Source organism: Diadema antillarum, unplaced genomic scaffold (assembly GCF_040938485.1).
Source record: "Diadema antillarum isolate AM-2024a unplaced genomic scaffold, OU_Dant_1.0 scf00000063, whole genome shotgun sequence".
NCBI lineage: Eukaryota > Metazoa > Echinodermata > Echinoidea > Diadematoida > Diadematidae > Diadema > Diadema antillarum.
This window is the reverse complement of record NW_027270952.1, coordinates 1,086,427-1,110,444: the sequence shown is the minus strand read 5'-3', so window position 1 is coordinate 1,110,444 and position 24,018 is coordinate 1,086,427. Positions and strand designations below refer to the sequence as shown.

At 37.0% G+C, this 24,018-nt stretch overlaps 2 protein-coding genes and 1 long non-coding RNA gene across 3 annotated transcripts; 1 reads left to right on the top strand and 2 right to left on the bottom strand.

Annotated features, from left to right (window-relative positions):
* Positions 1 to 3,450: 3,450 nt before the first annotated feature.
* Positions 3,451 to 7,231, bottom strand: LOC139716204 (uncharacterized). Its single transcript, XR_011709877.1, has 3 exons — positions 7,114 to 7,231; positions 5,929 to 6,019; positions 3,451 to 5,126 (listed from the first exon to the last, which is right to left on the bottom strand). It is a non-coding gene; the product is annotated as an uncharacterized lncRNA (long non-coding RNA).
* Positions 7,232 to 8,985: 1,754 nt separating this feature from the next.
* On the bottom strand, positions 8,986 to 12,729 carry LOC139716248 (histone acetyltransferase p300-like). The gene is made up of 4 exons (XM_071627814.1): positions 12,383 to 12,729; positions 11,591 to 11,708; positions 10,356 to 10,446; positions 8,986 to 9,218 (listed from the first exon to the last, which is right to left on the bottom strand). Exons 1-4 carry the CDS (start codon positions 12,586 to 12,588, stop codon positions 8,986 to 8,988), a joined length of 648 nt encoding a protein of 215 aa, XP_071483915.1. The 5' UTR covers positions 12,589 to 12,729.
* Positions 12,730 to 16,563: 3,834 nt separating this feature from the next.
* LOC139716203 (dynein regulatory complex protein 12-like) lies at positions 16,564 to 22,025 on the top strand. The gene is made up of 6 exons (XM_071627766.1): positions 16,564 to 16,627; positions 17,664 to 17,735; positions 18,680 to 18,799; positions 19,306 to 19,398; positions 20,284 to 20,414; positions 21,897 to 22,025. The coding sequence occupies exons 1-6, from the start codon at positions 16,564 to 16,566 to the stop codon at positions 22,023 to 22,025; spliced, it is 609 nt and encodes a 202-aa protein (XP_071483867.1).
* The last annotated feature ends 1,993 nt before the right edge of the window (positions 22,026 to 24,018 follow it).

Sequence of the window (24,018 nt, the reverse complement as noted above, 5' to 3'; positions counted from 1 at the left end):
ATATTGGTACCATCTGAGGTGGCAAAACCTTTTTGGTGTCATTTTGTTTGTCGGGCATAGATATGCTTATCAAGCTATGATAGCATTTCCAAATGAGTAGCTTAGTCATAGTAAATGAATTTCTAACCAATTTGGTCTCGTTGTTATATCCCTATACTTCTGAATCGAAACTAACCGCCATACAAAGAAGAGCACTGTCTTCTGTATGTTCCATAGAGCTGTAAAATGCAGCTCTATGGTATGTTCACAGGTGTTCTGTTGTAAACGCGGTGCGCTTAGTCTTTATACAAGGCAGCGAAGGGAATATCCAAAGGTTATGATGTCCACAGCGCTTAGTCTTTATTCTAGACGGCGAAGGGAATGTCCAAAGCGTATGATACAGTGTATATGCTTTTATCTAAAAACAACAACAACAAAAGCAATTCCTCGTGAATTTTACCGTATCTTTCAATTATTTATAATTTTCCGGCGAAAACGCTACGGTGAAAACGCTGATACCACGCCAATGTCGCTTTATTTCCCTCCAACAATGAAAGATAATGCAAAAACAATGTACCGGTACACTACAATACATTATAATAAATAACATTGTAAATGAACAGAGTGATTTTTGTTTAAAACTGATGTATTTGTTGATAGGGTGGTATAAAAACAGTATAGATAATCCCTTTTATGATGAACTTTAGATATGATAACGGTACATTGGTCTAGATAAAGAACTAAGCGCACCGCGTGACAGCTGTGGACATCATAACCCTTTGGATATTCCCTTCGCTGCCTTGAATAAAGACTAAGCGCACCGCGTTTACAACAGAACACCTGTGAACATACAGAAGGCAGTGCTCTTCTTTGTATAGCGGTTTAGTTTCGATTCAGAAGTATAGGGATATAAATACGAGACCAAATTGGTTAAAAATTCATTTATTATGACTAAGCTACTCATTTGGAAATGCTATCATAGCTTGAATAGCATATCTATGCCCGACAAACAAAATGACACCAAAAAGGTTGTGCCACCTCAGATGGTACCAACAACCCATTTTTCGGGTCTTGGCCCATGGACTACATTGCATGATGTGATTGTCGAAAAAGATGTGACGTCAACTCAAAATCGATCACTGTATCTGGCGTATCTACAGAGAACACTTGTTTATATCGAGCTCGCTTACAACGATCGGGGTATCGCTTTTAACGAGGGCCGTCCTGATTTTCGATTACTGTAGGCCTATTTAGCTGGTCTAGCTCTTTTTAGTACATTACAAGGAGGCATTGGTTATAACCAAAATAACCATTTTTCCTCTAAAGTGCATATAGGCCTATGTATAGAGACCTTGCTAAAGGTATATTGTGTTATATAAGAACGGCAGTAATAATAACAATAATAATAACCGAATTGAATGATTCTCTATTATTTTCAAATTTGTATGCATTCCCCTGAAGGTTGTGAGGATAAGTTCTTATAACCAAAGCAATATAGCCAGGCCATGTTGCATAACAACGAATCGTTTATGAAACCAAGTAACTATCAGACATGGCTTTCATCCAATCAGAATACTGCATTCATAATTTACTGTATATATGAAGTTGAAACTTGATTTTAATCATAACTTTGTTCAATGCAACAGAGCCTACGAGGATTAGTGTCCATTTTCTTCTAATTCATGTGATGGTAGTCGTTTGGAGGCCGTGGTCAGAGGTGATCTTAATTGAAATTGAAGGCAGCTCTGAGCGCATTCTTGAAAGTTTGAATAAAGGATTATACTGTCATGGTAAGAAGAAGAAGGAAGTATTCTAACTGAGCTATAGTCTTCAGCTTGCAAAGTATTTGTAATGTGAGAGTTAATATTATGTCAAATGTTCCTGTTCACTGGTGATTGATGTGGTTCAGATTTGGACCAAGATAACTTGTAAAGTTTTCAAGTGAAACGTTGAAATAAAAAAGTAACAAACTACATGTATGTGTAATATCGAGAATTTGAGCAATTTGTAATTTTTATACATATGTAGCCATACTGTAACATGTATTGGGGGAACAGCTCTGTGTTTCCTCCATTAAAGGAGCATTCCAGACGATTTTCATAATTTCACATCATGTAGTACATAAATCGACCCCTCCATTTATACATTTGTGGAATATATTGTGGTACTTGAGCAGAGAAACCAAGAATCTGAAAAATCTTAAACAAATTACACAGAACAGTGTTGATGACATAGGAGCCTCAAATGTATTTCAGAAATGTAGCAGTGTAATCCATTACAATACCACTTCATTGACAAGTTCGCCTGTGTAGAATTTATGCATGCCTTCTTCTTTTGTTCTGCTTCCTTGAGCCCCTACTCACACACCTCGGGTGGTGAGGCTGCCATGTCATCATCCATTTTCAATGAAATTTGTCATAAATTTTGAAAACATTCTTATTCATTACACCGTTTATAAAATCAAACTTCACTGTTTGATACTTAGTATCTGTACTGTAGTGTATAACTGTAGTAGGAAAATGCACACACACACACACATACACATCCAAACTTTACATAAGGAACCCCAATAAAACAAGAAATTGAATGTTACAAGGAAATTTCTGCTGTTCCAATTTTTCTTACATATTGTACAAACTCATGTGTACAGTATTTGTTACTCTTATAACCACATTGTCCCTTACCAGGACTACCTGTACCATTTAAACAACTTCACAGAATTGATAAAACTCTGACCATACTTGAAAGACAAAGGTAAAACAGTACACGTACACGTACAAAGCTTAAGGATGATTGACAACAGACCACAGAAATGAAGTGCGCACAATGGTGGAATCTTTGGCTCATGTGAGCATGTAACACTCTTGTTAAGCATGAAATGATAGCAGAATATGTGTCATATTCAAACTTTGACTTGGACATATTCAATTCTTGAGTACACTGGCGCACAATAATTGAGAATGTATGAGATATTTCCTGCTTGCATGGACACAAAGAGAATGTATCGACTTCATGAAATACAGTAACTCTACATCAAGGGCAGAGAAGGTATAATATGTTATATCATTTGTACAGAGAGCCCAGTGATGTTTGCTAATCTTTGGTTAGGCAGATTGTGTGTGCGGCAAACACCTGCTTCCAAAAGTGCAAATACAGTGGACTCCCGTTATAACGAAGTCCTCGGGACTGCCAGTTTTCTTTTATTAAATTGAAATTTTGTTACAAAACCGAACGAATGAACAATGAAAATACATAGAGAGGATAATGCTGCGGCCTGAATTTTCACTTCGTTGTAACCGGAATTTCGTTATAAACCGTGTTAATCATAACGTGAATGCACTGTAACTGAATAAGTTGATCGAAACTATAAGGCCTGTTGCATTTGAGCAACGACCCGTCAATTACTGGAAAGGGGGGGGGGGAGAGTTTCAGAGTGGAAAGATCGTGGGGAGGAAAAAAAAGAAGCTGGATTTCAGGAGAGAATACGGTTACAAAATGACCCATTTACAGTGACAGCAATAATTATGTACAAGTATAACCACTATACACAAGGTACTAAAAATGTGGAATGTCAATATATACTTCAGATATTCAATTGAAAAGTTTACATTCTCTACATAGTCTATGTGAAATTTGGGTGTTCTTTTTTGTTTCATTTAATTGGAAGCATGTACAGGCGACTACCATTATAACAAAGTCCTGGGGCTGGCAGTTTCTCTTTTGTCTTTTATCCAAATTTCTCATAGCTGAACAAGTGAAGAATACAAAGATACATCTAGACAGGAACTTTTGGACCCATATCTTTGCTTTGCAACTGATTGACAAGTTGCCCTACATCGACGTAAGTAAAACATCTCGACGGAAGAATTTCATGAATTTGAATCTTTGCTTTGTTGTGATGACAGGTCATTGTAATCTTGTTCTTTATAATGATACTGCACTGTACAACATCAAAATTATGAAATAGAAAAATGAACTGTTATGAAATGATCCATCTTTAGATGTATTACATTAATGCCATAAATCAAACAGAATGTAAACAAATAATATAACTTTGTAAAAAAACACAAAAAGAAACCATATAAAGAAGATGACAAGTATGATTTGTTTATCTTTCTTCTTTTTTTTCTAGTCTGGGACATGAAATATTTAACCAGGGAACTGAAAGGTTACATCTTGTCACACCTCCAAATTTCCTTTCATCTTGTAAAACCTCCTTTAAACCTCAACATAGCTATTGTATTACAATAACAATTATGATGACATTCTGTACATCAAAATTAGGTATTCATTCAATCGATGTCGCATTCATATAGTGCTATTATTAATTACACCATCTCATCTTCATATACAATATAACATCTTGAATGACAGCATAATATATTCCAATCAATTCATCAATTCAAGGTCCAACTGAACAATTAACCTCTAGTTTGAAGGCAAATAGTCATGTTAACACTCTTTTGGTTTGAGTCTGCCCTTATTTCAGGCTCAACACTATTTTTTTTCGTGGCACATTCAGGCCACCAAAATCATTTCATTTTCTGGTTGTCCACGAATGATCTTTAGTGAAAAAATGCTGAAAAATAATGAAAAACATCAGAAATAGATTATTTTAGCAAAGATTCAAATAAACTGATTACCCTGAGCAAATTGGTAGGTTTCATAAGTGCTTCCAATACCACATATTTTGACTAAGAAGTACAAAAGAACAAATAAAGGTGTAATGAAACATTAAAATACTTGTGAATTAGGATTACCTGTATAACGGGTATGACAAAATAAGGGCTTCAAGTACTGTAGGCCTACCATATTGTGATCATGCTCTCTATAAAAAGTCTAAAATATTCAACGTTGAATTGAGCCTTAAACATGATTTTTCATGACAATAACAGGTATTCATAACATAATTACATTTAACATTGAAGTACTGTAGGTTGTATGAATATTACTACTTGTATTATTGAATAGATACAATCTGGGCATGGAATTTAGCCATGAGAAAAGATAGTTTGGCCAAAATTTGCAGTGAAACAGACGGAGTTCAGTATACATCCATGGAGACGACTAGCAGTATTCTGACTACCTCGGTCAAGGCAAGCCAGCTGAAATGCAAGCACTGAGCCGAGAGTCATTCTCCCCCTATTCTGGATGAGAAAAACACATAAAAACAATACATATACACACAAATTGTCAGTGTCCTGATTATTTTCTGTCTAACTACATTTTGATCTAGAGAAAAATCTTCGCATTTAAAATGTTTATCTAAGGACCGAATTGCCTCTGTTGGCCCCCTTGTTGGTCATTGGTGCTATTCAAACAGGTTTATGTCTGGTTTTTAAAGATAATTTGTTATATCCAATTACGTAAGCACAAGTGAGTTTAACCAGTTGAAGACTAGTCCCGAGTATACTCCGGCAGGTGCATGTCCATGGAAAATGTGTGCTATCGCAAAATCAGGTCGTCCTCAATGATCTACGGAGGTGCACAATGAATGACAGATGTTTCATAGATAAGTGATAACAACAGAATATTCTTGTTCTCAACTTTTTTTCTCATCATATTCAAAAACTCTTTGATTTCTTTAGCTTTATTCATTTATGATCTGCTCCTGTTGTTGTTCTGTTGATACATGTAGTAGGAGTCCAAAATTTGCACATCGAGCTAACAGTAGGCCTATTGGTACTTGATATCATATTTCCTCTCAAGTTGTTTACAAGATATTTCAAAATCATAATTAAACTCAAAGAGAAACACATTCAACTGACTGATAATATCACACTGACATTGGCACTCTACAGAATGGATTAATAGCAACATGAGCGGCTGGGTAAATGTGAATTATGACAATGCTGCTAACGGTAATACATGTATCTATCTGATGCCTGAAAGTGTTTAGTTAATTACAGTCCCTCGCCGGACTAGGGTTACCGGTTCAGCGTGGCGTACCTTGATTTGCCAGGAGACACTTCTATCATTTCTCCTCAAGCTTTGTTGTTATCTTGTAAACTTTTTCCGCCATGAGATGATAATATTCCTCCTGCAAGGAGTGCAAAGGATATTTTTGTTATGTCAGCAAATAAGGAAGGTTTCTAAGACCCAGTCTCATCTTGCTGGAGACTGACTCTTCACTTCTGATACAAACAAAGAATGCATAGAATTACTTTATTGATGCATTTCCATTGTTATCAGTTGTATTGCCTACAAAGACATGTACTATAACCGATCTAATGTTGGTTAGAGATTAAGCTTAAGATCAAGATTAAGCTTTTAACGTTTTGCGAGATATTCACAAACCACTCTATGAGAAGTTAAAGAGCATGCAGTTCTAAGGGGTACCAAAACTTTATTTGATGAGAATTGGTTTTGAAATGACAGAGATATCTACAAACAAGGTGAAACAAAGAGATCCTAATATTCAATTCAATTCAATTCAATTCATTCATTTTCATTCTTCTTTTTTCTTTTTCAAGAAAAACATAACACAAGATAAATCAGGTTTTACATCATAAACAAAGAGCATTTGCCTTTGCAATTACTAAATGGTATCAATAAACATAGGCGTGCATACTGGCAAAAAAAAAAATAATACAAAGTCATGCTTCAGTTGAAAAAAAAGAAAGAAAGAATAGAGAGGTCCACTAAAAAGCAAAGCTTGTAGATTGTGAACCACTCATAAAACCAATGAATTACTTATTTACAAACATTTGTGACGAATATGATATACGACAGGACGGGACAAAACAGAAGAAACACAACATGACACAACTTGCCAGAATAGATGAAAAGTATGGAAGGAAAGAAAGAAAAAAAGAGAGGATGAGAGAATGCCTACACGCTGAACAAGGGAAATGGAACAGGGGATGGTAGAGAATGTGCTTCATAGAGTTATAGAATAAAAGGTGAGGCCTGTTACCTTTTATTATTATCACTTTTTTGGATATCTCAGCCATTTCAAAAACGATTTTCATCACATAAACATTAAATCCTTCTTAAAATGACATGATCTTTCATATTTCATAAGAGGTTTCTCATTATCTCACTTAGGAATGTTATAAACCTGAATCCCCACCTCAACCAGTACTTTACAATCCCTTTAAAGGACGTCTTAAGCCTTTGGCTCAGACAACTTACTTTGCTACTGGCTTGTTCAAACATATCCTTCTCCATCACACGGGCAACATTCACTAGGCTTGTCATGCGCCTGTCTCGAAGTGCCACTTCTTCAGGAGAGGGAAATATTGCTTGCACCCTGGAAAAATAAAATGGTAACAAGAACTAAGCCATCTCCCTATGATATTATGGACTTCTTGTGCATGCATGAAATGATACTTTGAATAAGACTGTTGATCACAAAGAGAAGACTTCAGATATGGTAATTTCATTCTCTGTCAGAAGTGAGTGAGCAGACACTGACAAAAGGATTGTCATTAGTTTTTGATAGACACATGGCCATTGTGTATGAGAGCACCTTAAAGGTCCTGTTTACCTGTTCACATTTGGGAGCAATGATTTAAAACAATTTCAAGATATCACTTTTGATTCATATGTGCAGGTCAGTTGTTTCACAAAACATCCTAACTTATACAAAAAGTTTTGCAATAAAGCCTATAAAATATGAGGAGATATCACTTTTTTTCTCATTAAACCATAACAGTAGACGGTATAGTCTGGAAACATTTTTATTATAACTATTGCTCACATTTTGTATATTTCACAATACTTAACATCAATTATACTTGTTCAATTTTTTACATTGGATGTTTTTCTCCGTAACTCACATTTTACAACTATTTTGAAGCATTATAATGCTGTTTTTTTGTTTGATCTCCAAATAGTAAATTATGCCTTTAAACAACCAAACAGGGCTCTGCAGTATATATGGGGGTATTTGTTCTCTCCATTGTGGTATGATGGCAATTTCATACAGGTGGCTGCTACAATCGATTAGTATATTTGACTATATATATATATATATATATATATATATATATATGAAGAGTTTGTTCGCAAAAACCGATAAGTCCATTTTTGAAGATTTTGAAGTACAGTCTCTGTCATAAAGTACAAAATAAAACCTTTCAAATGATATACTGGTCACTACATGCAAAGGTACATTTTGAAGTTATGGTCAAAAGAAGCAAAAATTTTCTTATTATTCTCTTTATTTTTCTTGACCTTTAATCGCAAATATCTCCATTTGGCAAATATGGACTTATCGGTTTTTGCGAACAAACTCTTCATATATATATATATATATATATATATGTATATATACAGAAGTAATATTCATTTCTTGCATTAATCATGGAATTCAAGACACAACTGCAGCAGAAAGATGCATGAAGCACACAGTAAGAATCAGTTTACAAACTTTTCATTTCTGCCAGTTTTGTTAGAGCAGCATTATCATGCTTACAATTCATGGACTAATACCCCTTTCAGGTAATCGTGGATGCGGATAATAGGAGCATTAAGTCGTAAAATTTCGATTACATGAACGGGAGAGGAGTAAAAAAGTGCGCATTATTTTGATGCTGCTATTATGCGCATTATTGCAGCATGAGGAGTTGATCGAGAATACATGAACGCGTTTTACGACTTATGCGCACTAACATTCCACAGTTCGGTCAAAGGTCACTCGATTTCCCGCACAACCGCTGATTGCTGAGCTTGAGCGAGAGCTGTGCATACACGTGAGTATATATCACCGGAAACATTACGTCATTATAGAGGCGTGCACAGTAACCATGACAAATACTCCCGTCTTTCGCACCGTTATATGAACGGGCGCTCGTAAAAGTAGTGCGCACTTCATGGGATATATGAACGCGATTTTGATTACTTCATCCGCATTATTTGGATGCGGATAATTGAACCGCGATTACCTGAAAGGGTATAAATGTGTTCAGCACTATCATATGCTTACAATTCATGGACTAAATGTGTTCAGCATTATCATGCTTACAATTCATGGACTAAATGTGTTCAGCATTTCATAAATGCTTACAATTTATGGACTAGATGTGTTCTGTGCTCCAAAGAGATGTTTGCATGCCAAGGCTGACTAGCTGCTGTGGATGGCAAGGCTGTATAATTAGGCAGGTTTTCAGTAGTGAGCAGTGCTGTGAGTTCCTCCGGGACACCATTGATCTCCTCAGATTCTGGCCCCTGGCCTATCGAGTCGATCGAGGCATTGGGGGCGCTGTTGCTGGGAGTGCCGGCAGGGAAAATGCTGGCTGGTGGTATATGTTGCAACATAAGTATAGATATTTCATGTGAATATTTATTAGAGTTCTCATGGGAGAGCCCACAAAACAGAAAAATGAGGCTGGAAATCTACAGATTGGTTAGTAGCTAAAATGTCATTCATACTCTACAACTGTCAGACTTAGCTACATTTGTATTTGTGACCGTTCAGCTCAGAAATCAACAAAAAGTAGGCCAAATTCAACGTCTGCTTTTTACCTAGTCTAGAGTATGCTCTAAGCTTTGAGATAGGAACACTGACCAAAAAGAAAGAAATGTCGCTATGCCAACTTGTATACCTCTGCTAGTATTTCACATTCTCCCAATAGGTCTACAGAACATCCTGCCAATGTAACCAATGGTTTAATGATATGGTAGGCAAATAATCATACACCCTGTACAATGTGTAAAAGGCCTTGTTCAGGGCTGTTTTTTTACTGTTTCCCAATCTCCATCAATGTTTTAACTCACTGTGTATAATAGCTCAGTTTGATGATATGTTTGTTACTGGGGGGTGCGTTTATTGCATAATACATAGGAATATATAGGGGGTCACCACTTTGGCGCCCCCTTCCCCTTTAAAAATGTGGTGCCAGCAGTGCATATATGTTAGTCCCTAACCAGACTAGTGCTATCTATTAAAGGGAGGACCAGGCGATTTTCATTTCACATCATATAGTAGGCATACATAAAATCTGTACAGCTCCATGTTTAGATTCGTGAATTAATTATGGTCCTTGAGCAGACAAATACTATGAAAACCCAAAACAAATTACACTGAACAAGGAACACAGTTTCACCTTAAGAATGCATGAGTTCAATGTAGGAGGCTCACATACTTCAAAAATGTTGCAACACTATTTCATTACAATATTGCTATGTTAAGAAATTATGCATGCTTACTTATTTTGTTCTGCTTCCTTGAGCCACATTCATTTATTCTTATAGGTGAGGCTGCTATGTCATCATCCTTGATTATTCATTGTGATTTTCTATACGTCTTAAAAAAACATTCTTATTCCTTATCATAATAACAATAAATTCTGAAATTCTGTACCCAGTATAATCAATTTATAGTGATTCAAACATAAAAGTCTGAAAATCAGCCAAAGTTCTCCTTAATGTACCTTGATCTTCCGCGAGGTGCCTTTGGCGTTCCTCCTTGAGCACCGTCTGTATTTTGTAAATCTTCTCCCCTAAAAGATGGTAATATTCCTCCTGCAAAGAATTTGAGAGATTTCTTCATTGTGGACAAATAATGAGTGTTTAAACAAGAGACAGTCTCATCATGCGGGAGTCTAACCCTTTATTTCTTAAACAAACAGAGAGTTATGCATAAAATCTGTTTGTCAACGAGTTTCCATGGTCATCAATCATGATTTCATGAAAAAAAAAAACACAAATGTATATATATATTGTCGCTGGGGTGACAAAACCTCGTATCTCAAAAATGTCAAATGTTCAGGAGAGCGAAAAAACATGGCGGCCAAAGCACTATAGTGAATGGGAAAGCCTTCTCTTTGACATGTCTAGGTGGCTTCATTTTTGGAGTAAGACAGTTGGGATTTGGCCAAGACATCACTTGACCCATTATTTGACCATTAAGCTAAAAAAAATTTTTTTGACATTTTTGAGATACGAGGTCTTGTCACCCCAGCGACGAATCCACTTTAATGGTCGACAAAGTGCCCGCAACACATAGAATGTATTTGAGAAATTTGCCTCTCAATTGAACAAGATAGATGGACTTCAAAAAGACTTTATTTGCCAGACATCCATCTATGGTGCCACTGCTGCCCAGATTGAGAAATACAGCGGGTTCAAAATGCAGCTGGCAGACTTGCCACAGGCACATCCAAATTTTCCCACATGCAACCAGTCCTCCGTCAACTGAACTGGCTTCCCATCAGGTCCAGGATCCACTACAAGATACTTCTGCTCACTTTCAATCAATGTATCCACGGTCTCGCCCCTCCTTACTTATCCGAACTCATAACCATACGTCATCCATCCCTGTACACCCTCCGCTCCTCACAAGGTATCACACTGAATCACCCAACTTCCAAGATGCTGGCCAAAACTGGTGATACAACATTTTCACCTGCTGCTCCCAAACTGTGGAATCAACTACCCAAAATTCTCTGCAACTAGCAATCTCTCATCATCTGAAAAAAAAAATCTAAAAACTCACTTGTTTCATTAATGTCAATAATCAACTGGTAAAGCGCATTTGAGCATGAACGTTTATGGAAAATGCGCTATTTAGATATCATTATTATTATTATTATTATTACTATTATCATTATCATCATTATTATTATCATGATTATCATGATTATCATTATTATTATTATCATCTTACCCTGCTACTGGCTTGTTCAAATATATCGTTTTCCATCTGACTGGCAACATTCAGTAAGACTGTCATGCGCCTGTCCCGAAGGGCTTCTTGGTTAGGAGAGGGAAATATTGCTTGCACTCTGCAAAAAAGAAAAAGAAACAAGAACTATTAAAGCTTCATCCTTTTAAGAATGGATTCAATCTGTGTGCATCCTAACTACACCAAACACTGATTGTGTGCAATAAAAGCTGAAACATGAACAAGTTGTTGCTATAAACCCTCAATAATATTCTTCGAAACCCGTTGAAGATGAGTCCCAAGTATACTCGGGCAGGTGTCTATGGGAAATACGTTTTGTAGCAAAATCAGCCCGTCCGCAAGGGAAATACAGTAAAATTTAGAATTAAAGACGATACATATTCATCACAAAAAGAAGACATAACTGTCAAACAGGTAAGCCCATTCCCATTCCCTACTAGTGAATGAGCACAAACTGATGAAAGGACTGTGATTAGTTTTTGATAGACACATGGCCATTGTGTAGGAGAATAAATGAACAGAGCTCTCATGGAACAGGGACATTTTTGCTGCAGTTGCTGTATGGTGGCTATTAACACTTGGCCAACAGATTTGACTACGTGTATACAGTAGTCATATTTGGTCCTAACATTAGGCATGAATTTAGAGCCACATTTGCAGTATAAAGATGCATGACATCCATGGAAATTGTTATCTTACATGCCATCCATGGAAATCATTACCTTACATGCTTTTTATTTCTGCCAGTTTTGTTTGAGCAGCATTTATGCTTACAATTTACAGGCTAGATGTATTCTCAGATCCGAAGAGATGAATGCATGCCAAGGCTGACAAGCTGCCTTTGGTGATGTGGCTGTACAATTAGGCTGGCTTTCAGCAGTGAGTAATGCCGTGATTCCCTCAAGGATGGTGTTGGTCACTTCAGTGATCGGCTCCTGGATTATCGAGTTGACGGAGACGTTGGGGCTGCCGCTGGCCATGGAGTTGCTCGATGTGCCGACAGGTAAAATCCTGGCTGGTGGCAAACCACTGGTGGAGGATATACAGCCGCTGGTGCATGAGCTGTTTTTGTCTAGATCCAGTCTAGTTCTGCTTGTGCTGCTGGACAGTCATCAACTGCTGAGGCTATGGCAGTTAAAGGTGCAGCAACATAAGAATTGATATTCTATGTGAATATATTCATTAGTGTTCTAAACAATGATTAAAATATTAAAGATCTCATCAAGCAATAATAATAATAATGACAATACATTATAAGGCACTTAGACCAGATGTTTCTTAGTGCCCGGTTTACCAGAAAATCAATATTTAGTCCAGAATGATACAAAAATACACACAAAAACAGAGTTAAGTCAGGAGATATGGTTCCCTGCATGTAAATGAATTCCTACTTGGTTACAACTTGCATATAAACAGGACTCTGTTCATCCTGAAAGAGCATCACTTCTTTTTTTTGCACCATACAAAGGAATACATAAGATGTCACCACTCTGCCTCCCCCCCCCCCACCTTTTTTAACCCTGGAGGTGTGTAAGTGGCACTAGAAAGAATATTGATAAAAACCTTGAAGCGTGAGCATGGAAAGGCTTTGTTTTTGCGCTGAAGACCTTTTCTTTTCTTTTTCTTTTTCCTTTTTTTTTTTGCTTGTCAGCTGAAGAAACTTGCTTGTTAGTTGATGAAACCCGGAAGTGGGCCCTCAACTTTTGAAAACGTGGCGCTGGCGTTGATCGGTTACAGAGCCCTGGCCCAGCAGGGTTAACTCTTTATGTGCCAAGATCGTATGACCAACTCAGTCGACGGCGTGCCAATTTTGCATACTCTGCTCAAATGCACAAACCCGCCCAAACCGATTGATAAATCGCCAAAGGCCACAGTACAATGAAAGAGTTTCTCGCGATTTCGTTCCTCTCACATATATAGCTTGCATTTTATGTCGTGCTTGACTAGCAAGCTGTGTTTCCTACTGAATTGGTGTTTAGATCCTAAGTTTCTGTCACTATTTTTTATGCAAAAGTCATGCCTTTTCACAATGATATAGTTCCTGGTCATGTGAAAGACAAGCAATAACAGATCTGTCATACAATTTACATCAGAGCAAAGCTTGGTGTTTTCTTTACAGTACAACTTTGCTCACTACAGCCTACATCAGGTCCAGCTAAACAGAAATGTATAAAATTTCCATGGATTTGAAAAACAGAATGATTTCCCAAAACATGACAACGTTGGTATCTCAGAATAATGTGGCACACAGAGGTTTTATACCATGGCACATAAAGAGTTAAACCAGAAGGAGGTAGGGTCCTTCGATAGGCTCGACTAGTAAATTATTAGTAAGTTTAGTAAACTTACCTCCATCGCCATGCCAAGTCACAGTGTCCAGTGAGTGTCAGTAATTTCTTTCACTCACTTTGTTGATATATCCACTGGTATTCCATCTATTAACATCAGCATATCATCATCATGGATCCGTTTTCCTTCTTGGGAGGCTACTGCTGTTATGAGCGTAATAATTTAGGCACCCTTGCCCTTGCAGACCAGGTGCAGTACTGCAGTCACTACGGAGCTGCACTACTGCAATACTACTGTATCATTCTGCGCCCAAAACAGATGGGAAATCCCCTTTTACGTATGTCCTCCTGTTATTTGTTTTGTTTTGTTATTTTCCATCAGGACTTGTGCCACAGACAAGAGAGGGCAGTATTGTATACAAATCTGCGGCTCAACAAGACGTGTTGATGAATAGTGTTTGTGATGTGAGGGAAGTGTAAAAGTTGCAACTGATTGATAAATTGCGCTACATCGACGTAAATAAGCACTGAATTGGTGTTTTAGTAGCAGCCATGATAAAAAGTCATGGGCGTACGTATTCGGGCAGGATTCGAACCTACGACCTTCGGATCTCAGGACAGAAAAGTTGTAGGCTAATACCTCACTTGGTTGGGAATATTGCTCATGGGTGAGGAAATACGATTTAACGTCTTCCTTGACTTCGATTATAAGCTATATGTTTAGAAAAAAAGATATGATTATGTATAAGTTTGAGTTGTTATGATCATTGATTGACATATTTTGTGATTTTTTTTTAAATCATTGAGTCAAACAAGGAATGAGTAAAATAATGAAGCATTTTCCAGTATATTCTGTATCGATGATCTTGTTTTTGTTTTACAATGTAACCACTCTTTGTATTGTAAAATTATCATTATTTTGTTTATCATAAATTCTTGGCAAGAGAAGGGAAATAAAATATTATTTAAGGCAAAAAAACTACCTCCAAAGCAATGGGCTCCAATCATTCAGATCAAGCTAACAAGACTGAATGCGTACATTGAGAATGGTCCACAAACAAAAGAGGTAATAGTAATGATACAACAATACATAACAGTCAATGTTAAGAGAAAACTTAAGAATTTAGATGCAAGAAAATGCTTTAAACTTAGTGAAATAATTTTGTCACTAATTTGACGGAGAAAGCAAAAAATCATTTTCCACCACCTCCTCATTACTGTAACATTGCCAAAGCCCAAAGTACATTTATCTTTTAAAACAAGAAAGAGGGACTAATTAAGGTCTCCGATCGGCGACCATGACACGCTTAGAGTTATATTCTTACAAACAAACAATGGATCTCAAGTTTTCTTTTTTCTGTAAGTCAATATCAACAAGATCGAATTCATTGTTTTGGCATTCTATTCCAATTGCATAATCCTGTGTATTGCTAATGAAATGTGCTATTTGCGAAGAACACATTATTTTTCAATTTTGTGAGAGATGGTAATACAACTGGAATACTGTTTATTTGAAAAGTCGTGCAGTCATGAAAATAACAACATGAACAGAAAAAAATACTATTCCATTGGTTAAAAAAAATCTTTAAAACAGTTGAAAGATTACTCTGCTCCTCCAGCGCTGTCCGTGTTCAACAATAGCAGATGGGTATTCATGGTGTATGTTTGAGGAAGGCAATTTGTTTGTTTGTTTGTTTGGGTTTTTTTTTTTTTTTTTGCCACGACAGATCAGCCAAAACGAGAATTATATGTGACTTTGTCCTAACCTCGTCTTTCCACTGCTTGAACCACATCGGCGGGAATCAGCGTCACGAACACATGATAATGTTACATGGAAAAGTTAAATTTCATTGATAATAACTGAACATCCAAATTAAATCATAACAAATAAGTATTTCAGGTTTACATGATAAGAAATTAGACTGCAGATTCAGATCAAATTTCCGGTAACTTCATGTAGGCCTACTTATTCATTTGTTATCTATCGATCTATCCGTTTACAGTGAATTACACAAACGTTGACCCTATTGTCTCTGTACAACCCACGAAAGCATAGATTTCGAAAAAAAGGCAATGTAATTCTTTGTTTTCACCCAAGTAATAAGCCCTTGTTTGACTCATTCCTCCATGAGAGGATGTAGAATATGCATGCATTGCAAGAAGAAGCGATATTTTCAACAACTTAAAGGGTGAAAGCTAGTGAAGTAGGCCTAATATCTGGTGAGGAGTTGTTTTGTGAAGTCAACACGCTATGAATTGTGCAGACTTGAACTTTTAGCTGGTATGACTAAGCGCTTTCATCCTCTAATCAAACTTAGGAAACTGCAAAACGACACCAACTTTATTCCAGCAAGTTATCTCTTGCTGCATTATCACTACTCACTAAATTTTTCCAAATCGAAAATATTGTGACACCTGTCCATCGAGTGCCCCCTCTACACATCCGTATGCTTAATTGAACTGAGCATGCGCATTACACTGCTGAAGACGAGGGATTGCGTTGCTATCTGCTGCAGCGTTCCGTATCTAGCGTAGCCTGCTGCTGCATGCTGATCATCAACGATTGCGCTTTCATTCTCGAAAGCGTACTGCAAGACAGCAAGTGGGAATCCGAATCGGGAAACAACCTCGTAAGAAACTCAAACGCGGTCAACGTTTGTGAGCAACATGCCTCCCAAGAAGAAAGGAAAGGGCAAGGGGAAGAAGGGTAAAAAGAAAGGCAAGAAAAACGGTGAGTCCGACAGGAGACATTGTAAATACCGGGGATCATTTGTGAGTTGGCCGGTCACGCACGATGAAGCGAGATTGCAAGAGAGATCGCCTTGCCTAGTCCCATATTGTTTGGATTCGAGTAGGGTTTATGATCGCAGCATTAGTCATGTTTTTAGCGTTTATAGTGGTGTGATTTGACCGACTTCTATCTTGACTTGAGTCATTTCATTCTTCTTAAAGCCATGGAAGTTTGCTGTTATCTGTATCATCCTTGAAATACGTAGTGACCACATGTTTAAAATCCGCATTACATGTCTGTTTACTTCAAACAGATGTGTAACATTCGTTACGCGTTAATAACTACGTCTATGGCCACCAAACGTCATGATTTGATGGCTAACTAACCATGGTTTAATGTGAAGTGTTTAGTGCTAAAAAAACAAACAAACAAAATATGGTTCAGACTGCTGAGAATTTTTGCTGGTACATTTGTCATGATGCTATATTTGAAATAGGCCTATAGACCTATGTGATACTTCATATAAAGTATCGTTATCTTACTGACTTAGTCATTGCATTTTAGCAAACTTTTTGTCATAAACTTTTTTTCTTATGTTATTTCTTTGTAATGTTACTAAACGTTTTAACTCAATAACTGACCTTATCATTGCAACTCTAATATTTGTGTGGTTGCATTCAGTCCTTTTTATCCATATCATCATGATGAACATGTTGTATTGATTGTGACTCAAAATGAATAGATGGAATTTACTGTATTTTAATAGTGAAAGCAGGATATGAAAATTTGTATAAATTTATGTAATGTTGCTAACCATGAAATCATCCAGGTGCAGACATCTGCATAAATCTTTAGAATGAAACTGACAAAGACCGGAAAGTGTGGTATTATCCAGCTAGGGGTAAATAACCCTTTAAAGCCATTTGATTTATTCTGCATACAATTGTAAGAATACACTGTAGCTTGATGATTGCCTTTAGTATACTGTGCAGGTTCATTATTTCTTCATCTTGAATCTTGAATCTTTCACCCACAGATGCAGAGCTGACGATCGAAGACAAGTACCGGAAAACTTTGTTGGAAATAGATGCTCTGAAGGATCACTTGGGTAAGGACCAAAACCTCATTGAACCTCGAAGAAAATTTATGAAGCCCTGCTTGCTCACATATTTTGATTTCTGTTTTTGTATGAGGGTTTATGTGATTTTGAGAAGACATAGTGACATGATATACAGCACATAATTTAGGGTATGTAATTTAAAGAGTTAATTGATCCTTGTTCATGATTGATGCACATTTGTAGTTGGATTATATTACACTGATACCACTTACATACCATGTTTATAACTATTTACTGTGTAAGGTAATTATATGGAATATATACAAATGTAGGCTCTACATCAAGGGTTAGCATTGTAATGAATGACAATGTAGGAAAAAGGTTTATATGAACAAGTGTTCATTATGTTAGATGTTACAGCATATAGATGAATAGATTATGAAATGGCAACCAAATCATATTGCATTATTTTGTTATGTTGTTAAAGACATTATTTACCATTTTCAGATGAAACAAAAACCCAACTTTAGTGCTTCAAATTAGTTCTCAAATGTGAGTTAGGGATAGAAACAACCAATGTAAAAATTTGAATCAGTATGATCAATGTTAAATAATGTTAAATGTACATAATGTGAACAATAGTTATGATGAGAAAGTTTCTAGACTATTAAAACCCATCTACAGATATGGTTTAGTCAGAAAAATAGTGATATTTCCTTATAATTTAGGCTTTATTACAAAATTTTTACATGATAGGATGTTTTGTGATACAGCTGACTTACACAATTTGTATCACCTGTGTTATCTTGAATATTTTTTAATCACTGCTTCCGATGGTAAACAGTACCTTTAATGATATAGACCTACAGTTGTATTTTCAATGATCTTAGGCTTGTTCACATCCCGGATACAGTTATAGCATATTAAAGACATGTACATCCATGCATGCACTACTAATATGCTATCCGTGTGTGCTTGTCCTGACACTTTAGCCAACAGGAAGGATCTGACGCGCCGCTCCCAGGCCCAGGCTGAAGAATGGAAGCAACGAATGAAGGAGGCGGAAAAGGATGTGGAGCAGCAAAAATCAGACCAGAAGGATGTCATGTCAGGTGGGTGTTTTACCCCCTCTTAGGACCAAAACACTTCATTATGTTTACCCTGTACAGTATATGTCTGTGGATTGAGTGAATGCAGTACTGGTAGACCACATCAGTGAGATATATTATGAAGAAAATCAGACAATCCGTTCAAAAATTTATGCATTTTTACAGTTTCGATGCAGCCATTTCTAGATTAAAAAAAAAAAAAAACTACTGCAGTTTGTGAAGTCACATAACTGCAGAGACATTAAAAGAAAACGTAAACAGAATTCCACATATTTTCATATTTCTAGCAAAATAAAAGAATGCTTGACTTGCCTCTTTCAGAAAGCAGGAGATCACAAGTCAGTAATATGTCGAGGGAATGTGTACAGTACATACTACTCATTGAAATGAAAATGTCTTTGTTTGTTTATTGTAATACATTACAGACACAGTCCGTTATGAGATACTTGTATTGTTTTTGCTGACTTCAGTAAATTGAACACCTGTCGTTTTTTCCCCCAACCTGTCAGACATGACCCGTCAATACAAGACCAAGCAGACAGAGATGGATGCCCACGTCAGACGGCTGGAAATAGAGCTCAGCAAAGTCTCCAGTGCACTTGGTGATTTGACCCGTTCCATGCTGAATTCTGAAATGTTCATAGACTTAAAGGCATAATTTACCAGTTGCAGATGAAACAAAAACCCAGTATTAGCTGTAAAATAGTTCCAAAGTGTGAGTTTGGGATAGAAACAACCACTGTAAAAATCTGAATCTGTATAATCAATTGTAAGTATTGTTAGATACACAAAATGTGAACAATAGTTTTAATAAAGATGTTGCCAGACTAAACCGTCTACAGTTATGGTGTAATGAGATCAATACTGATATCTCCTTATGTTTTAAGCTTTATTGCTAACATTTTATAGTTTTGTGATACAACAGACCTACAAATATCCATCAAATGTGATATCTTGAACATTTTTTAAATCACTGTTCCCAAAGGTAAACAGGACCTTTAATGCGCAGGCCACCAGGTTCCCGTACAGAAGGGGTTAAAAGGAGAGAGATGATTTACACAAAAGTACCTTGGTCCTCCTCCCTCTTCATCATCACTATTGACTTCTTCCTCCTCTTCTTCTTCTCCTTCATCTTTTTCTTCTTCTTTTTCTTCTTCTTCTCTCTCTCCTTCTCCTCCTCCTTCTCCTCCTTCTTTTGATTCCTTGTTCTTATTGTGCTTTTTCATTTGCCAATATGGAACTCTTCAATGCAAGATGAATAGTCTCTATTATGTTTGTACATATATAAAGAATATCATGTGAGTATTGGAGTTGTTTTGTAAACATTCAATATCCATTACAGTTGCTGATTTTTGAGACTGAAATGAATGAAGACATTAAACAACTGTGTCCACTCACGTTTTCATATCATGTGAGTTTGTTTTAGTTTTATATACCAGTATGTATAGTTATATTTTTATCTATCTATTTATTTGGTGTTCATGCAGCCAAAACAGAAGACGAGCTTAAAAACACCAAGGAGGAAAAGGAGCGAATTACAAAACAGAAGGACGCCACCATTGGTGAACTGGAGGAGAAAATCAAGACCATGGAGTACTCCTACGAGAATATGCTAGAGGTAATATTTGTAGCTCACTTTATTGTTTTTTCCTAATTTGTTGCCACAAAAACAAGATTATTTGGTGGAAGTGAAGATGTCCATACATGAAACAATAAATCATCATTAAATAATCTTAGAGTACCTGAATCCATCACTGAGCAAGCATTGATATAAAACAGACTTTACTGCAGTATACTTTTTATAAACTTAGAAATGTAAGAAAAGTAAATTGATATTATACACTCGGCACCATGTTAATGCTGTTCTGTTTTTTCAAAATGATTATGACTGTGAACAGTCAACCTCATACAGGCTTAATTCAGTGGAGACTACAATAGGATAATATATATGCACATGTGCATACATGTATGTTAAACCCTCATGCAGTCTACCATCATTATAAATGTGTTCAACAAGCTGTGTACTGAATTAATATAACACGATAATATTTATTGCTAGGTTGTGTGTGTTTTCATACCTGGGATGTGCGCTTACAAAACCAAACTATACCAAACTAATTTGCCCCTCTGCACCAGTAAGGATGATTGAGTTCTGAAAGGCTCTTTCCAGCTGGTGTACTTGGAGAGGTGAAAACTTTACCCAAAATGTCTTTAGATTTCAGTGGAGGGAACAGACCAAACATTCAAATTTGAAAGAAGTTTTGAAAATATTGTAGAAGTTTGTTTCATAACAAAATTACATGTTTGCCTAAAACATATCATTTGAATATAACATGCACTCCCGTTATAATGTATACGAAATTCTGGTTAGAACAAAGTAAAAATTCAGGCAGCAACATTATCTGCTCTGAGTATGTTTTTCATTGTTTATTTGTTTGGTTATAACAAAATTTTGATACAACTGGCGGACCCGAGGACTTCCAGTCTTCTTTTGTTATATCAACATTTTGGGAGTAATTACCTCTGCCAAGGGAGGAGGTTATGTTTTCGTTACCGTTGGTTTGTGTATTCGTTTGTTTGTTTGTTAGTTTGTCCATGTGTAAAATAACTCAAAAAGTAGTTTACGGACTTGGACGAAACTTGCAGAAAAGGTTTAGAATGATACAAGTAACAGATGATTAAATTTTGGTAGTGATCCGAGAATTTTTTTTGAATTTATGAAGGATTTTTGATATTTTGGCAGGTAGGGTCAATGAACTTGGGAGTTCAGGCTGCGCGTATTTGGGGTTTCCATGCGCGCACTAAAGTGCGTGCTCTAGTTTCTGCTAGGGCGAGGCGCGCCGTGCAGCTGAGGGTTTATGACGTAACAAAGGCTTCTATATTGGGAAATCGGGCGACTTTCAGCACACAGGTACGTATGGGTGGAAATCACTGATATCTCTATGGAAGAACAAGATCAGTGGTGCAAATGAGCTGCATGCTTGGCGGAGGCCTGCGCTCTCAGAGTGCTTCTGTAGTTATAATTGTGATTATAATGGGAGTCCACTGTATGTAATTATATGTGAGTTCAAAGTTCACTCGAATCCTTTCTCTTCTGTAGGAAGCCATGGACAACATGGTGGAGAAACTGAACAACGCCAAGATAAGGTGGCTGGAGGAGTCTAAGATGATTCACTTTGAGCACAAACAAAAGCTCCTGGAGTTCGGGCTCAACCCCCTGGACATTTGATGCCCTGATCCAAAGCCTGTGAGGTATTCTCTTACTTCGAAAGACTTTCCCCCCTGGGACGTCTGATACCCCGTTCACACTCAGAGTTGGGCAAAGGAGCTCTCCTGAAATGCATTGACTTATATCCCTCTGAGTCTGTTCATACTGAGAATCACCGCTCGCTGAGACCACACATGAAGTGACTGAGGGGACTTACTGTATACACCATATCTTTAGCGAATCTAAATTTTCGCGAATCGGAACTTCTCGGCGATTTCGCAAGTGGTTAAATTTGGGATTGTGGAGTCCTGCACCGAATGGAGAGACGTATACGTGTACGTCACATTCATTACTTGATCAGAGTCAATATTTTCGCGTGTCTTTAATTTTGCGAATAGCAACTGACTCAGGAAATTCGCGAAAATAAAAACTTCACGAAATATTTGGCATATACTATAAATGTCATGGTGACCTTCGAGTATGTGGAATTTTTTAACGTGTAAACTTTATGCACAGTGCTGCAAATCAACTTTGGAGTACTGCAAATGGTTATGACCATTTATGCAGAGTTTGGAGTGTGTTTCAGAAGCACTCCTGCACCTAGCCTTGAGAGGGGCATAATGTTAGAGCACTCCAAGGCCCGATGGTCTGTTCATACAGAGTTTATAGGGCTTCAGGAGTGCTCCTGGAGCGCTCTAAAATGTTCTGTATGAATGGGGTATAATATCTGTGTCCTGAGCCACATTTGACCTCTATCGCTTTGTGTCGACACTGCCTAGACAGGTAATGGACCTGGACCCCAGCCCAATGTAACTTCTTCTACTGAGACTCATGAAACACTGGTTATGCCGTGTCTTGATCCAGAGCTTCTCACACGGCTGCTATTTGGATCCACAACCACCAGGGGATATGATGTCTTGGTCAACGGCCTCCCTGGGCATCTACTGTTTGTATTTCCTCACCTCTTGGGATTAGATGTTGTGGTCTACAGGTTTAAGATTCTTAACCTATAACCCCTGTGAATTAGACCAGAATTCAAAACAGTTGTGTAAATCTTGTCTCTGCAAAACAAATTCACCTTAAATTAATGGGCATGACATTGGAACATCAACAGACATTGTCAACAATGAGTGCTGGCGGAGATTTGCATGTTCAGGGTTTTCCTTTTTCTTGTTTGTTTGGTTTTTTTTTTAGTCCACAAACTAAAATTTAACCACAGATTTGATTTGCATTCCCTTGGTGAATTTGGGCTGTAACGTCTTGTTTTATCCTCCATCTTTTTGTTTATGGTCACTGCCTCTGATATCTGAATATGTCTTTCTACAATGTATATGATATTCTCTTTGGCCCGAATTCACGAAGGTGGTACAAATGAAACCATGGTTTAAACCATGGACAAAAACCATGGAGCGCCAAGTGTGGCATGGAATATTTCGTTATGAAATCAGTTATTTCGTCGATGAAATGATTATTTTGTAACGAAATGACAACATTTTGTAACTAAATGAACATTTCGCCCACGAAATGATAATTTCGTTAACGAAATGGCCATTTTGTCGACGAAATGGCCATTTTGTCAACGAAATGACTGATTTGATAACAAAATATTCTGTGCGACACTTGGCGCTCCATGGTTTTAATCCATGGTTTAATCCCCTGTACCACCTTCGTGAATTCGAGCCTTAAAGTCTAATGATGTGAAAGTTCTTAACTCCTGACAAAATGTTTCTCATCCTTGTAAAGTTGACCACTGACCACTGACCATTGGTATCTTCTCTCAGTATTGTCTCTTACACAGTGGTAGCTATGCTATGTCATCTTTGAGTCCATGTTGAGTATAGATTCAAAAATTGTGATAACAATAGCTGCTGAGTGTTTATATCAGTTTGCATATGAACGAGTGATAGCCTTTAACCTTTGATGGTGCCATATCGCATTGTTTTATAGGAATATGTTCTCCTTAAAGATGTATCATGTAAAGAAATTTATTTATTACATAATAGATTTGATATGA

What these genes read in the sequence shown, in the direction of transcription:
- LOC139716203 (XM_071627766.1), top strand. Translation starts at nt 16,564, where the DNA reads ATGCCTCCCAAGAAGAAAGGAAAGGGCAAGGGGAAGAAGGGTAAAAAG. An exon ending in CAAAGTCTCCAGTGCACTTG is followed by an intron (nt 19,399 to 20,283) that starts GTGATTTGACCC and finishes GTGTTCATGCAG; the next exon opens with CCAAAACAGAAGACGAGCTT. An exon ending in CCTACGAGAATATGCTAGAG is followed by an intron (nt 20,415 to 21,896) that starts GTAATATTTGTA and finishes TCTCTTCTGTAG; the next exon opens with GAAGCCATGGACAACATGGT.
- LOC139716248 (XM_071627814.1), bottom strand. Translation starts at nt 12,588, where the DNA reads ATGGCCAGCGGCAGCCCCAACGTCTCCGTCAACTCGATAATCCAGGAG. An exon ending in ATACATCTAGCCTGTAAATT is followed by an intron (nt 11,709 to 12,382) that starts GTAAGCATAAAT and finishes TCTTTTTTGCAG; the next exon opens with AGTGCAAGCAATATTTCCCT. An exon ending in GCACCTCGCGGAAGATCAAG is followed by an intron (nt 9,219 to 10,355) that starts GTACATTAAGGA and finishes ATATACCACCAG; the next exon opens with CCAGCATTTTCCCTGCCGGC.